This window comes from Lampetra planeri, chromosome 12, assembly GCF_965212315.1.
Source record: "Lampetra planeri chromosome 12, kcLamPlan1.2.h2, whole genome shotgun sequence".
NCBI lineage: Eukaryota > Metazoa > Chordata > Hyperoartia > Petromyzontiformes > Petromyzontidae > Lampetra > Lampetra planeri.
The window spans coordinates 14,676,654-14,693,232 of NC_136118.1; the positions used below are offsets into that span (position 1 = coordinate 14,676,654).

Sequence of the window (16,579 nt, forward strand, 5' to 3'; positions counted from 1 at the left end):
TAGGGCCATAAGGCGCGGCATTTTCAATTGTGGGTGGGAATTGGTTGATGGCTGCTCGCAGACAAATCTACATGCAAATCTGTGTTCATTTTAATTTGACAGACATGAATTCAAAACTTTAAAAAGCACGCAGACCTCTCCATGTAAAAATATTATTACTTTATTGTTCACAGAGAGTACGTGGAAGCCAGGGGCACCCAAATGCATCGAATCTTACACGAAGACACACGCGTGAAGACGTAGAATCGGACTCGCCAAACTTGCATTTCTGCATCCGCGCACCGCAAGTACGATATAAATCAGCGGGCTATTGAAGTCTAGTGACCATATATATTTATATCAGCTTATAAAGTAATCATTTTCAAAAAGGGCCACAGAATAATGAGTTTATTACTTCGTGTAAATAATGCATTTAATACGTGCACTATAACTCAATCGGCACTCATCAGCACTACCCACTCAACACCACTGCAGCCCCACCATGGTAAAACGTCCGTCAAAATAACGGAAAACGCGTTAACATCACGACCCGGCTGTAGGCATTGATGCCCTAAGTGCTGGTTAGTCAAGAAAACCAACATGTTCTCATCATTATTATATTGACCGAGTGACAATGCTCCACACAACGTGGATGCACACTTTGGCGTTGGCTGAGAGCCACCCTCGGCAACCCCTCCTACATCACAGACACGGTCTACAACTATAGGCTGTTAGTTCACAGGTAAGATTCTTAACATCACACGACAGGACGACACATACAACCAATAGTACACAGGAAGCTACAAGCCCTCTCCTCATGCAGGTCAGGTGTGTGGCGAGGCGACCACACCATGCTGCGGTTGAACCGCTACGTCAACGACCTTGGCAATGTCGGTGGGATTAATGACTTCCGTTTCCTTTAATTGGCCACACCTGGAATGCATGAGGATTCAACGAAAACCCAAAAATAAATTGGGCGCTTTGCACGTAAGAACAGAGTGGCGCCTGGCCAACGCAACCACCACGCGGCGGATCTCCGCCGTAGAGTCGCGTGCCACAACATCGGCCTTGTCGTGGTGGGTGCTGCATTGTGGGGGAAGGAAAAACCTAAATCATCACTCACAGCTTCACCTGCAATAGCGATGCAGCACATCACACCCGAGATCGAAAAGCACCAACTCTGACAATTCGCTGTCGAGCAAAAGTGTGCCTGGCGGGTGTTGGCTGGGAGGTGCGTGGGCCACATGCCGTCAACGCCGCCATATCCTTCAGTTTTACACATGAAGGGAAATTGCAAAGTGAACACTCGAGAAACAAATCACCAACCCGAAACTGTCGCAACAGTTGGAAGAGCAAAAGTTGTTCAGTTCATAAATCAATTAGGAGTGCGCCGAGCTGTTAAGCAAAATTGTCCTAAGCCTGCAATCGATGCTAAAGTTTTAGTTCCGAAAAACATAGCTCAGAATTCACAAGGTGATTTAGTGATTACGCAGCCAACTATGAGCAACCGAAGGTAGGCGAGTGAAAAAAAAAAAGAGGCTGAATTACGACGGCGAGGTTCTCTCAAAAGAATGTGTTTTTGTTCATTTCCCCGAGCTACAGTGGTTGGTGTGCGCGCGTCACTTCCGCACGGTCACACGAGTGCCTGCGCCTCCCCATTGTTACCAACACTGGGTTTAAGCAAAGCACCGTCGGCTGCTGCGGCGGCAGCGGCTGCGGGTCGCGCCTCGCAGAGTTCGCAAGACTCCGGGATGCTGGCGATTGGCACCAGGCGCTCCCCCCCTTCCCCGTGACTCTCCCCCACGCTCGCCCCGGCATCGCTCTCCCCGATGCCGCCGCCACCGCACTGCGGGGCGACCGAGGCGTGGCGATGCTCGCACATGCACACGTCGATGCCGGAGTCCCGAGTCAGAAGTCGCTGACGGAATTCCTCGTTGCCACCGCCGCCGTCGTCGTCATTGTCCTTCGCCCCGGGACCGCAGTGGCCGCTCTCGGAGCTGCAGTGGCATCGCGGCGGCGCTGGCCGCTGGGCGGTTGGCTCGAGCGGCGAGGAGACCTCTGCGCCGGTTCCTTCCGAAGCCGACGGGGCAGAGGGTGGTGCCCCGGCGGCTTGGCGCTTGGCACCGACAGCGTTCTCGGAACGCCGGTCCAGGGAGCTGGCCCTCATTCCGGTGGAGACGTGCGCTACATCGTCAGGGGCAGAGGCCAGGGTGCCATCAGAACTCCGACGTTCGTCATCCAGCAGAATGGGCTGGGACGTGGCCTTCGCCAGGGTCACAGCCTGCGTTGGCAAATTATTCTGGTCGGGTTCTTCAAAAGCGCAAGTGGTCGTAGGCGACGAGGCCCGAGTCTGGGCACAGTCCTGGAGGGCACCTTCGCTGGGGACGGCCGCCCCTTCGAGGAGGGGCACCGCCTCCGTGGATGGATCCTGGGTCAACGACCGCATGGAAGAGGCAGCCGAGACCCCGGCTTCGTCTCGAGGAGTTTCGTGGCAACCGTCCCCCGAGTTGCTGGCAAGCAAGGAGTGTTGATGCAGAGCGCTGTACGGAGGAGGAGGGGTGTTGTGAGGAGACACCACTTCCTCATAGGCCGGCAGCTTGTACATGGCCATGAGCCCTTTAAGAGAGAGAGAGAAATGCATTACTTACAGTTGTCCATCACCGAGGCACACAATCCTCACGTCAGGGTGCGTGTTGGAATGATGTATACACGGGCAGCGGTGGTGCAGGCCTTAGCACATTGCACTACAAACCTAACAGCCCCAGTTCGATTCCCGTTCAGAGTTAACATCGCCAATGAATATCCGAAATCGGACCTGGCCCTTCCCGAGGTCAACCTGGGCTTATATTAATGCCTGGTGCAGTGTACAAACATCCACCCATCCCCTAGTACAGCATGCTGGCCTTAATAGCACCTCCCCCCGACGTTAAAGGTTATATGGGCCATCTTTGTCTCCGATGTGCATGTGCGCGTGTGCAGGTGCGCGTGTGCAGGTGCGCGTGTGCAGGTGCGCGTGTGCATGTGCGCGTGTGCAGGTGCGCGAGCCTTTACGTATGTCGAGTGGAGGCTCGGGGTAATTGTTGGCTCCCTCGAAGGCCAGCATGTTGATCTGTCGCTGTCGCTGCTGCAGCTGGGAGCGCATTTTGATGCGGCGGTGGTAATAAGCGCAGCAGCAGCTCAGCAGGATGATGAGAGACCACACCAACCAGAACCCTGCTCACACACACAGGCAAAGACAAAGACCCACCCGTATAGCCTTAACAGACTGTTGGGGCAAGTTCCCTTAGCGAGCACCTATGATCGCTGAAACAGCACATAAGGGGGTGGGTGGCCAGCACCACGCCCGACTGCCTTTGTCTCCCCAGGGACGATGTTTACACACGGCACCAGGTACTCATTTGAGGCAGAGTTGACCTTGGGGAGGCCGAGGTCTGGTTCAGATAATCGGAACTGGTGTTGGCCGTGAGCGGGAATCGAACTCGGGTCGCCGGGTTCGTAGCGTAGCGCACTAATGACTGCGCCACCGCTCCCCACACAGACACACAAGGGAATACCAGCGCAAGTACTCAATGCTTAAATCGCACACTCGCAATTATTCAGAGAAATTAATGCCGGCTGGAAACAAAAAAGATTTACCAACACAAACAAGGTCTGCATTGCATGAACAACGGGGGTCGCCCATCATGTAAAAGGTGTCCTCTCCATAAATGTATTGCTCATTTGAAAAATTCTGAGGTCCACGAGGCATATAAACATATAATTTACAGCCCTTTGTCAAACCACTGCTGGCAGAGGGATGTTTAACCATACTTCACCATACTGGTTAGTGTGGGTTGGCGAGGAGTTTGTGGGAGAGGCCGAGGACGAGTTCAGATCACTCGCCACTCATGTTAGCCATAGCTGGGAATCAAATTCAGTTCACCGATTCTTAGTGCAGTGCGCTAACAACTACGTCACTCCACTGGTGCCTACGGAAAATGAATTCTGAGCAGCGAGCCACTATATTTACGAGGTTTGGGGATATTTTTTAAGTGGCTTACGTGCGTAGAAGCAAATAAACACGTTATTGCTGCAATTACATTAACAGTGCTAAATCTGGTTAAATGGATTGGAAACATCCGACATCAAGTCGGTTCACAGCGCCGCTGCTTATCGTCAACGGAAACCTGAATCTGCCAACAATTTGCATCGTAACCTCTGCTGCTGCCCTCCAATTATCTGCTTTCATTACCATTTACCGCTGCACTCTGTGCACACAAAGTATCAATGTCGAGAACATAAAAGCATTAACCTAGTTGAGGCACTGCTCAAACCTTCATTGTGGACAACTTGATATCCACGGCGCGTCAAGGACTTAAGATAATTTGTGCGGAGGATGTAGATAGAAGACGCATCGAGTACACAGTCCCTCTGTCTCCTGGTATGTAACAATGTGGCTTTCTACACAACCCTACCCAGTGATGCGAGAAGCACAACGGGCCGAGAAACCCCGACCGGGATTTTACCTCTTACCGGAGTAAACACTACGATAGCCTGCGTTTAAATCCACATGATGAAGATCAAGTCAAATTCCAACCCAGCAAAGCTGGAGGATGGAGAGAATGTCCCTCGTGAATGCGCGCTTGTGTCCTTGAGTGCCTGTATGGGTCCGTGCTTGTTCGCATGTAAACATCGCGGAGCGCGAGCTGGGGCTGATAGTAGTATTTGGGGCACCGTGGTGGCAAGATGGTTATCTCCCTCGCCTGCATATTTGGAGTTTGCGTGTCTCTCTCCCCATGGTCGCGTAGATTTCTCTCTGGGTCCTCCGGTTGTTCCCTCCACATTTAGAATCAACGTCACGCGTTTAGAGTATTTGGCTGCTACGAATTTCCACATGAGATACTTCTGCGGCCAGATCGCTTCTGGAAGAGCAAGTAGCTCAGTTGGTTGAACATGGTAAAGCAAATAGTAAAACATTATTTACGCTTGGGTGTCATTGCACAACAGTTCACGTTTAAATTAAATCATATCTTAAAAATATTTCAAGTCCCCTTTCAGAAGTTGTGATCAGTCATCTGGTTCCTTCTTGCATTTTCTCCTGCCCAATAGCTCAACGTAATCTAGACTTTTGTTTAAGAGCACATTCTACGGCATACATTCCATAACATCTACGATGGTGGCCAAAGTATGTGTTACGACACATTCTCCTTTTATATTAACCATTATTAAAACGGCAATGAACTCCCATTTAATAATGGAGCAGTCCTTAAGACTCATCTCCTGAACATATAGATGGATTCTTATTCCAGCGACCCGAGTTAGATTTTTTGTCCATGCATCACAACGGTGGAAAACGGCGTCAAATAACACAAGCGTCTACATGCGACCACATCTCAGGGGTCTGTACAGACAAAACAGGAAAACGACGGAGTAAACACTGGGCCTGAGCATCTCCAACTATTTAAAATAGCGCAACGTGGGTACTTGGTACCGCGCGTCAAAATCCACAACGGCGAGAGGAAGGCGGCCACATCACCACTCCTGCTGTGCCATACCCAGAGACGCTTGCTACCAGTAACTTTTGTCAGTCTGACACATCAAGTGGAGGAGTGTGTTGCCGACGTGCGTGTTCACACGCGTGTGCAAGTGTGTTCCCAATGAATGCAACGATCAAATTCACAAGTTTGCGATGGATGCAGAAACTCTTTCAAGTATTGCTTTCAATGATACTTGGCTGTCATGGGATATTTTTTTGATGGTTGCTGTCCAATTATTACATTTCCCGTTAAGTAAACAATGTCAAAATTGAACACACATTGTAATGCATACGCCTGGTGGCTTTGTGCAGGCTGCTGGTTTTTCCCATTACGCTGCATGCCAAAATCATTATCTCAGTGTGTTTTACATTTTGTCCTAGACCACATTATTTATTTTCCATCTGATAGCATATTCCCATCAAATAGAGGAAGACATTATCGTTTGCTTAGCAAGCAAGTGCTGCACGTACACGATTGAGTTGTTAAATTAATTAACTTACTAAGTGCCGTGCCCGAGAAAAGCAGACATCTGAAGCCGGGCCTCGTAAAACAGGAGCCATTTAAGTCACCAGACCCCGTGCAGAAAGAAACGAATGGAAGAAATTACAGATTATGGCTCTACGTGGCCCTCAGGTGTGAAGTGACCATGGCCGCCCGCGTGCGCCCGTGTGCACGCAACGCGACGGCGCTTACACCACAGCTCGTAGTAGTAGGTGCAGCAGCCAGACTCGCCGCAGCAGTGGCCCGTGTCGCAGTAGTAGGGCTGCCCCAGCGAGCCGTGGCACAGCTCCCGTGCCTTCTCACACACAACACACACGCACACAGGAGGCAAGGCAAAGCAATCCCAATCAAAAACTGTGGGAAAAAACAAGCTCGACACCGATTCATCCCCGTTTGGGTTTGGCCACGCGTAACGATCCGGCCAAATTTTGGTCGTGTGACCCCAGTCCTGCAGGTGCAGCCACAACTCAGGAGAGTGCTGCTATACCTCTTCTGCGACGTGATACACAAGCAAAGTGGCACTTGGGACACCAATTTACGTCTCACTTGTGGATATTCATGAGACGCTGGGTGGAACTTTAGCACTCTTCTTCATAATTACCGCCGATAAGAAAGTGACGGCGCTCATATTCCTAATGGTGTTTTTATGAGTTACGAACCCATGGTCATCATTATCATCACTGCTGCCGTTATTACCTCCACTGTCGCCACAACCGATGCTGGTCAATGGATGATGGAGTTACAGAAAGAAATGAAGGGGATCCTGTCATGAAAATCGGATGTCTCAGTTAGGATTTGATCAAACAGTAGCAAGCAGCCAGTTAGAGGCTTAATCATGACAGCAATTTAATTATGAACAATAATGAGCCACTTTGAAAAGACGACGCTTGAAAAATATAAAAGTCGCGTGTAAATGCAAAACATGCTTCTCATACAAATGTTGCCAGCATTAAAAGTTCATTTCTCTCGGCTCAACCCAAATCATCATAGACAAAACATTTTCAGTATGCTGTGGTGTGTTTTGCAACGTGCCGTCTATATTTGTTTAGATATCCCAATGTTTTGTTGTAAAATGCATGGCTATCATTACAAACTAGTTTGACTCCATGGGCATATTCACTTAAAAGTGCTGAAATGGGTTTTGGGCAGCAGCAGCAGCAGCAGCCGCGACAAGCAGTGTCCTGACAAACAACGACGCGGAACGAACATCAGCAGTTTCTGAAAGTGAACTCGCTGGCTACGGACACAAGATTGTCCTCCGGGCCACACAGAAACGCACACACACAGGTGGTTATCGCGCGGCAGGCTGGCACGTTGGTAACACTCGTGCCCTCACAGCAAGAAGAGCCTGGGTTCGACTCGTGACTCGGGTACCTGTCTGTGTGGAGTTTGTTTGTTCTCCCCTTATTTTGCATGGGTTTCTTCCAGGTTCTTCGATTTCCTCCCGTAAAAAAACACTAACTGTGGTGAAAAATTACAAGCCAATGACTCTATTGAAGATTACGCAAAGAAACCGCTTCACCCCGCTACTGCAAAAAATTGGCACGACTCTCCCGGAAAAAAAATAAGTGTCTCGGGACTCCGCGAGGCTTTCCTGGGTACCCAATCATCAGGCTACGGTGTCACGTGTGTAGCGCTGGGGGCAGCGCCCTGGCTGTGTGCGGCGTTACCGCACCAGGCAGGGCCCCGGGCTGTCACTGCACTCCATCACGTTCCCACGGGGCGCCTGCTGCCCAGGCCGGGCTCCTTCCCAGACAAACCACTATCGCCAGAGCACCCTTCCCAAACGCCACTGCCATCTGAATTCTTTATTTTCGTTTTTTTCATGTTAGCATAGAGTCACATGCAACCCACACCCGACACCCGTACATTCCCACACAAATCTGCACGCAAGTGTATACAGCGCTCTATGTACAATTATAAAAAAAGATATATATAGATTTGTTTTTCGCCTTTGCACCACATAATACACATTTACCCTCACAGCGACTTTTGGCTGGCCATCGAGCAAAGACTGTTACCGCATCTCACGCTTTCAGGCGCGCTCCTGCGGCCGTCTGGAACGCACTTCCTTCCGATATTAAAATACCACTGAAGATATGCACTTTTAACTCTGGACTGAAAACTCATTTCTTCAAAACTACCTTTTGTGTTAAGTTTGTCGACCTTGCCCAAACCTCCGATTAGCACGGTTGGCTACGTACGAGAATAAGTTTTACCCGTTCTAGCAATAAAACAGGTGTTAATATGCTTAAACACCAAATTGAAACCTTTTGCAAGGAATCATGTCTGCATTAACTACATATACTCGTGATGAACATGCAAAAAAAAAAACATGCTCTGGTAGTGTATGCATGCATTTGAAACCGATTGGTCCACACCAGAGACGGCTTTCTTTAGAGCCTAGTCTCAACTAGTGTTAGACCCGAGGACGCCAAAAGGCGACCAGCACAAGGACAATGCACTCGGGACATTGAGAGCTCAGGGTGAGCAGCTACATCATGGGCCCGCCCTTGTACGCACATGATCAGCAGACGTCCCACCCTAATCTGGCTGCCTGATTCAGTGTGTTTAGGACTCTAAGGCTATAGACAAATCGTTAAGCAAGGTGGATTTAATGTACAGCACTGCGATGCCCATACATGTCCTCTGCCAGTTCAGACTAGCGTTGAGGATTGCTTTATATACATGCCTCGAATCCTAATCATTTTTGCTGGAATCCAACGTTGTTGTTTTCTACGTAATCTCCGCCTACATTCATTTTTTCATACGATGGAGATTCTCCAATTTGACAGTGTTATTTTCGTTGACAAGCCTGTAAGCCCTGACAGATGCAGGGCTCGGATTAACTGCTGGCTTGTCCGCTCTCACAGGGCGAGGCACAAGTTGTCCGTCTGTATAGTGAGGGCTATACTTCACACAGATGTTCACAAATACAGACAGGCTTCTTTAAGGCCACGCTTTCAAAAACATAAAGGCTGGTATGGCCACAGCAGTCTAATACGCACGCACACGGCTTCTCTTGGCTGGTAGGTTTGAGAATCTTCCCCTGGGTATTTAAAAAAAGCACGCATTGCATGTATATATGTATAACTTCTTTCAAACTGTACGTAGCTGATATTATGATCCGGAGGTGCAGAGGGGAGACTAAACACAAGAAGCACTTCTAAAGAAATTAGTTTTTCAATCTAGATTTAAAACTAGTACACTTTTGCAAGCGGTACGTGTACAGTGATGTAGTGATACACGTGGAACTTCAAACCCGGCAACTTGAGTCTATTACCTGGCTACGGCTGACATCAGCGGCGAGTCACGTGGTGACCAGGCCATAGGCCAACTCGTCACCCCCCCCCCCCGCACTGAGCAGCATGCAAGATTCCCATCAAGACCTCCATCCAGCAGTGGATCGATAAGGGCTGCGAACTTGACGTATCGCACAATGAGCATTTGGCGCAGAGCAACCACGTTTGCCGTGCCTGCTTTGGACTGTACGCTCACTGTTGATTTAAAACAGGACAAGAGGGAGTCACCGCGGGGAACTTTAAGTCCGTTTAATGCAAAACATTGACTCCCATCCAAAACGCAACAGTTTTCGCTAAGCGTTCATCATATCCGTAACGGCGATTCACAATCATTGCCAACGCTTTTATCTGGACAACTAATAAACGGAGGCGAGCCGTGCCAGCGATTTGATGCACTGGCCAGTTCCTGGCCACGACAGAGCGCAGCTGGACGCGGCGGGGTCCGGCAGCGACACCAACAACACAGCAGCAGCACCACTACCACGCCTGCCGTAGTACAGCAATCAGCATCTCGACGCTGACATCGCCCGTTCGGAAGCAACCAGAATTTCTCAAACGAGATAAGAGTCGTGCGCTGCGAGGATGTCTGCCCCCCCGAGAGCTTAAACTGTGCGGACACTTCACCTTACTCGACGTGCACAGATACGAGACCTAGGAACACAATTCTCATGCCCCACACGCCGCCCTCGCAGCGCGCTGCGGGCACGCTGCCGCTGGAGGAGGAGGAGCGGTGTTCGTGGAGACCCTGGCGATGCAGGACAGGACTCGGCTTCCCACATCTGCTCGGGCGGTTTCACCAACAAGGGCCTCGTGAACCGTGTGGGTTGGCTCACAGGCACGCAGTTGTTGGGAAATGAACAATCAAGTAAAGTTACCACAATAAACAAACAACGCTAGCTAGACAATGTTTTACATTTGTTGGTTTGATGCGTTTATCCGGGATGTGCATTCATTATTTTTAATTCCACAAAAACTAGGTCGTTTACTACCAGAGAAAATGTCAACCACAATACTTCAATATTTATTTTTACTTGCGCCTAAAAACCTCAACAGTTTGCAAAGATGGGTCAAATAACCCGCTTGCTGTACTGCAACCTCTTGGCCACCCTGTAGTCCATAGAGCAGAGCACACCACGAACTCGACCTCCAAAGCACTGTAAGCACGGGCTAGGGTGTCCAGTGAACACGCAGGAATGGTACTACACTGGTACAGAGCGCAAGAAAAATCCGAAGTGCAATGTAGATATTCAGTCAGATTTTTATCAAATCAAAATTTACACTCGGTCAGAGCTCCATGTGTAGTTAGAAATAATACACATAAATTATCGAGCATACATAGATAAAAAAAGTATTACTTAACAAGATTAAGTCATACACGATTAGAGTCCCATGAAGATTAGAGTCGTGGATATTATTTCTTTTGCAAGAACAGCCACGTCCACTACGAGTTAGAAACAATCATTGCAGTGTTCTTTCGTGGAATTAATTTCAAACGTCAGATTATGACACCATCACACACAATGGCCTACTTTTGCGAGTGAGGTCACACTTTTTAAATGACTGGGTGGGTTGCAGAAATCTTAACTGTTGGCCGTGAGCAAGCCAAGCTTATCTGTGAATGAACCCCGAACTATGGGGTCATCCACCCAGACAGTGTATACATGCACCGTGCACACATGCAGTGCAGACACTGCCATGTGTCTAGCCAAGTGATGATCGCGCTGATCGCAGAGATTTTGCAGCCGCCCGAGTGTGGGTCACAGCGAGACGCGGTGCCATCGGGACGGGTGGGCATGCTTCATAAAGGCACAGCGATTGATTTGTACATTTTGTTAGAGGAGTCAAAATGCATATTCATTGTACACCCTATTCAACTGTACCCATGTGAAAGCACACAAAAGGCAAAGATCCCCTATATAGCCTCAACATACTTCTGGGGCAAGTGCTCTTAGCGAGCGCCGATGAAGGCCGGCACGGCACAGCATACAAGGGCGTCGTGTGGCCAACACCACACCCAGCCGCCTTTATCTCCCCAGTGCTTATATTTACTACACACCGCGCCAAGTACTCGTTTAAAACCAAGCCGGTCTGGAGGCCTAGGGCTGGCTCGGATCATTACCACCAAAAGGTTTGCCACGAGCAGGAATAGAACTTGGGTTGCCGGGTTCATAATGCAGTGAAGCTAACCACTGCACCACTGCTCCCCAAACACATGTGAACCACACACACGCCTTCATTCAGTACTGGATTGATCATGGCTAATGGCGAGTTTTACAAAGGTTTGACCATTTTCATTTGACAATGATTTAGCCATTTAAAAAAAAATGAAATAGATTGACAGGAGACCACCTCAATATAAACAAAAGAACCAAGAGCAGCAATTCTCATCAGCACAGTCCCCACACATGCTACACGGACACAGTATACGCGCCATTCCAGGCTGCGTGACACAGTGCATGCCATGTCGAAAAGTGCTACAAAGCATACAACCAAGGCTAAAAATACCAATCCACTGTAAAACGTCGCCGGTGCATTGTGGGACCCCTCCCCCCATCCCCCGCCTCGCTGGAGAGAAGTGACGCAAGTGAAACTGGCCACTTCTGTGATGCCAAGCCACGCACAGCACATCCCGCAAACCCCATCACTGCAGCACATCCTGCCACCCGGATCACGCGCCACTCCGCCGGGATTACGTCTCGCTTAATATTCTCCCGTGCGTTGGAATTGCTTCGTTGTAACCGCAAAGTTAAAGATCTACTCAAATCCCTGGTCCGTGTCGTCCCATTTTACAGACGAGCTTCTAATCGCACGACAGGATCGTGAAAGATGCCGGCGACTTGGGAGAGGGCCTTCATTCAGGAGTGGATTGACCAAAGGTCAAGAAATAAGAGGCATTCTGGGATATCTCTGCTATTTTATGGTTTCTGGAAGAGTGCTCATGAGGTGTGGTCACTGTCACTGTCGCGGCGGCCTCAGCGCGTCGCTCTTCTGCGCCAGGGAAATGTTATCCTCGGCAGACATTCCAGCTATTCCGAGTCGGAGGCATAAACATCAACAAGTGGACGACATTTTACAACGTCAACACAACCGAGGACACAGAGGGCAGAATGAGTACAAAGTTCTAAACGCAGGGAGGGAAACACCACATTCAACTTGCAACATCAAAACCTTCACCTTTCAGATACTTTATAACACCTTTAATTTTTTTTTCTAAAAATCATTTTGATTAATTACAAATGACAGAAGAGTTATCTAAACAAAGAGTTCAGTGTAAGGTATTGGGAGTAAAAAAAACCCATGGCTTTGCAGGGAAACAAGTCCAGCGTGGTCAATTCACTTTCCACCGTTTCACACAAACGCGCTTTCTGTTCGCCGACAGAAAGCCAAGAGCACCTGCGCATTTTTGAAATACAATATTTCCTTTCATAGATTTTTTTTTTTTAAACATCACCCGACCTTCATTTTCTTTCATGTGAATGTGATACAACAAGCACCACCACCACCACACCCGCTAGGACCGCACAGGCGTGGCTACAGGCCGAGGATAAACGGCACACACCAACTTCCTTGTGTGCGCCACCTCGCCCGGCTTGAGCAACGGGGGAACTTCGAAAGAACGTTTCAAAGTGACTTTTACAGCAATAACGTTTTTTTACTTGGACTGAGAAGGCAGTGACAATTATATTTCAATTTTCATGCGAATGTAACGATGGTCGTGCAAAAACCAGAGCAGACTAACCACTTAAAAACACTCGCTGTAGGGACAGGCAGACCATTCTCTCAACCTTATCCTCGCTCCATCGGCACCAAGGGGACAACTTGTCTATTCACGTCTCTGTGCAACGTCTTCACACGAGAGTCACATTTATGCTGTTGTTGTTATGACCACTAACATTTCTCAATCTAATCTTAAAAAAGAAAGCTTTTACATTTCCTCCCCAGCCAGAAAAAAATCCACAAGCTCCCCCAGCCCAAAAATCCCCATAAAACAGGAGAAAAATGTGAGAAATGTAAAAAACCAAAAACTTTCAACCTTTTAAGGCAGTTGAGAAACTGCAGGCCAAGCACTCGCATCCCACCGAGCTTGTCAATGAGTGGAGGCCGGAGTGCTCCAGCGGCACCGGTGAGGGTTTGAATCGGCTCCTGGCCGTGACTCAAGCGGGTTCTCAAGTGGAGCAAGTTGATCGTCTGTTGGGTCATCAAAGACTGCACCAAAAAGATTTACCTACATTTGGTTTCGCACTTTATTTGGGGGAAAAAAGAACAAATATTGCTTGTATTGTCACGCAAGCGCAATGACAATCCCATTGCAGAGCGCTGGGGAAAGTGCGCCCCCTGCCGAGCAAAGGGCGAGAAATCCACTTGAAGGGTTTCTCCGGCGAGGTCGTGCGAAATGTCGCTTCCACGAGCCATCCCCTTCAACAAACGACGTGCGCCACTTCGAGATTTAGAATAGATTTATCCTTTCCGTGATGACACAATACGGCCGAGAAAAGACAAACAGCGATGAAAAAAGCTTCAGGCATTGCCCGAGTCGTTAAACAAGTGCCAGTTTTGCCAGCATTGGTTCAAACGAGCCGGACGAGACACTGCATCTCAGGAGGGACAGATATATGTCAAAGAAGTGGAAAAACTTCTGCTTATTGAACCTGTTACTAGCACTGCCCGCGATTTCCATCGGGGCCACACGGCTGGGATGGAGGGTGACATCAGCGCAACGAATGAACCCGGCTCCACCCCGTGCATTACCACGCAGATGCGCACACTTGCCTGCCCGCGCGCCAGCCGGCAAAACTTTTTATTATAAACGCAAAGACATGATGAATGTAGTTATAATTTGAGTATTTTTGCCTGGAGGAGTCTTACTGCACCAAGTACATGGCGAACCCTTGGCCACGCACGCACGGCCCCTCGCCCGCCTGGCCCCTCGCCTGCCTGGCCCCTCGCCCGCCTGGCCGCCGCACCTGCAGAGGTCCCAGGGCAGCTGCACGCGCTGTCGGGGCACTGTGCTGGGGGGCACGTCACCCGTTCCCTGCCAAGCGTGGGCTCCTACTAATCGCGTCGCATTCCAGCTGCATGTGTATAAATACAAACAGGATTACATGTACACTATGTCCCATCACTGCCTGTGGCTCTTCGGTAAAGAGCAGTGAGCAAAAGCGTGGAACGACACACTACGCCCGCCATTATCATAATTAATCCATGATCCAATGTTTTTCTATAGATTAGAAACCGGCTCTTCTCGGTGTTCTTGTAAACGCATACAGTTGTCGATTGTAGACGACTGTGCAGGTGGCAACGTCCATATCTTCACCAACCCACACTGACCAGCGGCATGGGGAGGGTACTCATCCAGCAGCGGATAAAGAGGTGTACATGTGTATAACATGGGGGAGTTGCTAGAAGATCAATGCGCCTATTGGGTTGGTGTGGGAGTTCTGCTTGACAATGTATTTTATAAACACTGTACTCTAAACGCACGTTGAGAACCAACGTTCGTTTCCAGAACGTGGCTGCTATAAATGACCACAAGGCAAGCCACTTTGTTGAGATAACATTTGCGGCCAGATCGCTTCTGAACTACATAGCTCAGTGGGCCTGACCTGGTAAAAAAAATTGTAAAAAAATGCTTAGTTTAATAATATAGCACAATGTACAGAATATCAACGAGTGCAATCTCAGCCGAGTCTCTAAGAGGAGGGAGGCGAGTGTGGTGCTCCGTGCTGGGTGGGAGGCAGCCGTGTCGGGAGGGCTGTGGAGGGAGCTTGGGGTGGCGTCGTGACGAGGTTCACGGTAGAAGTGTGTGGGGAGCGCTGGTACAGCGGCTTGGTGCGCTGCGCTACGAACCCAGCCACCCAGGTTAACACCAGCGACGATTATCTGAACCGGTCCTGGGCCTCCCCTAGGTCGACTCCGCCTCAAATGCGTACCTGGTGCGGTCTGTAAAGATCACCACCTCAGGAGATGAAGGCAGCCGGGCATGGTGCTAATCACCCACCCCCTCGTGTGCCGTGCCGGCCTTCATAGGTGCTCCCTAACAGCACTTGCCCCAACAGTCTATACAGAGATTTTGATAGCAGGGGGGGGCTGTGGTTAGCGTGCAGCAGAACTGTGAACCTTGCGACTGGAGTTCGATTCCCAGCCAGTTGTGAAAAACAGAAAACGCCGCAAACGCAATCACAGACAAGCATCAAAACGAAAAGGTGTAAACGCCGGGCCACGTTTCACTCAAGTGCTACCGCAGCGTTGGCATTCCTAGGTCCGTGAAAAACAAGGGGATTTCACCACCTTAATATATGCGACACCTTTACTGAAAAAAAACACATGCCGCTCTGGAAGGGAATTACAGAGTTGAGTAGCAAAGCGAGCCAGCGCTTTATCAGCGATAAGCAGGAGGCTGCAACGAGAGTTGTCTATTTGCAGATCCGAGTGCCCTTCTCGGAGTGCAAACATGAAGCCAATTGGTCAGACAGCCGGGGCACCACGTTGAAATGCACATCTCTTCAGAGATGGCAAGTTGCTGCATATCCAACAGAAGCTACGCGGTGACAATCCAACGGTTTGCACTTAAGAATGAACCAGGCTGCCGATCCGTGCCCCCGATGTAAAAGCATTCAGCTGGTAAGCATGTAAAACAGCAGCACGCATTGCAGTCAAATTGAAACGAGCCTTTTGCCTGTCCAAGGACCAGCGTATTGCAGCAAATCTGAAACTTGCAAGCGAAAAGCAGACCGCGACGTGATATGCATTGCATCAATTTGTGTGCGATTTGTAAGGCCGCGGTGACACGGACTTATTTCAATTAAAGGTTATAATCCCTTGTTCATCATGACGTCCTTTTTACTTCTATGTCTCAGTAGCGTTATGGAGATCGCGTGACGTGAGGGTTCTGCCTTTGTAGTGAGGGTTGTAAGTTGACGCTCAGGAGGGGGGAGGCGGCGCCTCGGCCCCCCCATGTGGAGTGACGTCAGCCGCTAATTATTATTAATGGTAGTGGGGGGGGTGTCCATTTGGAAGATGTCACCCACTCATGATTATTAATGTTGGGGGCTGTTCGATGAGGAGTGACGTCACGCACGGGACAGACATTCTTGGCTCATTATAGTAGCAAATAAGACAAAACAGGCTCTAGACGCGAGGATTACTTCAGCATTGCAGGTTGTAAGTCGCGTGTAATATGGCGAGGTTAATTCTGCAATGCAGATTTTATTTTACAGTATGAATCAGAAATTAACAGTATCAAGGTTGGCCCCAACTGCAACTTATAGTTTTCAGCTACTT

At 49.3% G+C, this 16,579-nt stretch overlaps 1 protein-coding gene across 1 annotated transcript in view; it reads right to left on the reverse strand.

Annotated features, from left to right (window-relative positions):
- Positions 1 to 144: 144 nt before the first annotated feature.
- LOC144721742 (uncharacterized) overlaps positions 145 to 16,579 on the reverse strand; it is a 35,213-nt gene continuing 18,778 nt past the window's right edge. Inside the window, exons 2-4 of the mRNA XM_078599625.1 lie at positions 6,189 to 6,291; positions 3,031 to 3,192; positions 145 to 2,595 (exon numbers count right to left, since the gene is read on the reverse strand). Coding sequence (XP_078455751.1) covers positions 1,613 to 2,595; positions 3,031 to 3,192; positions 6,189 to 6,291 — 1,248 coding nt within the window. The 3' untranslated portion in view covers positions 145 to 1,612. The remainder of the gene's footprint in view (positions 2,596 to 3,030; positions 3,193 to 6,188; positions 6,292 to 16,579) is intronic.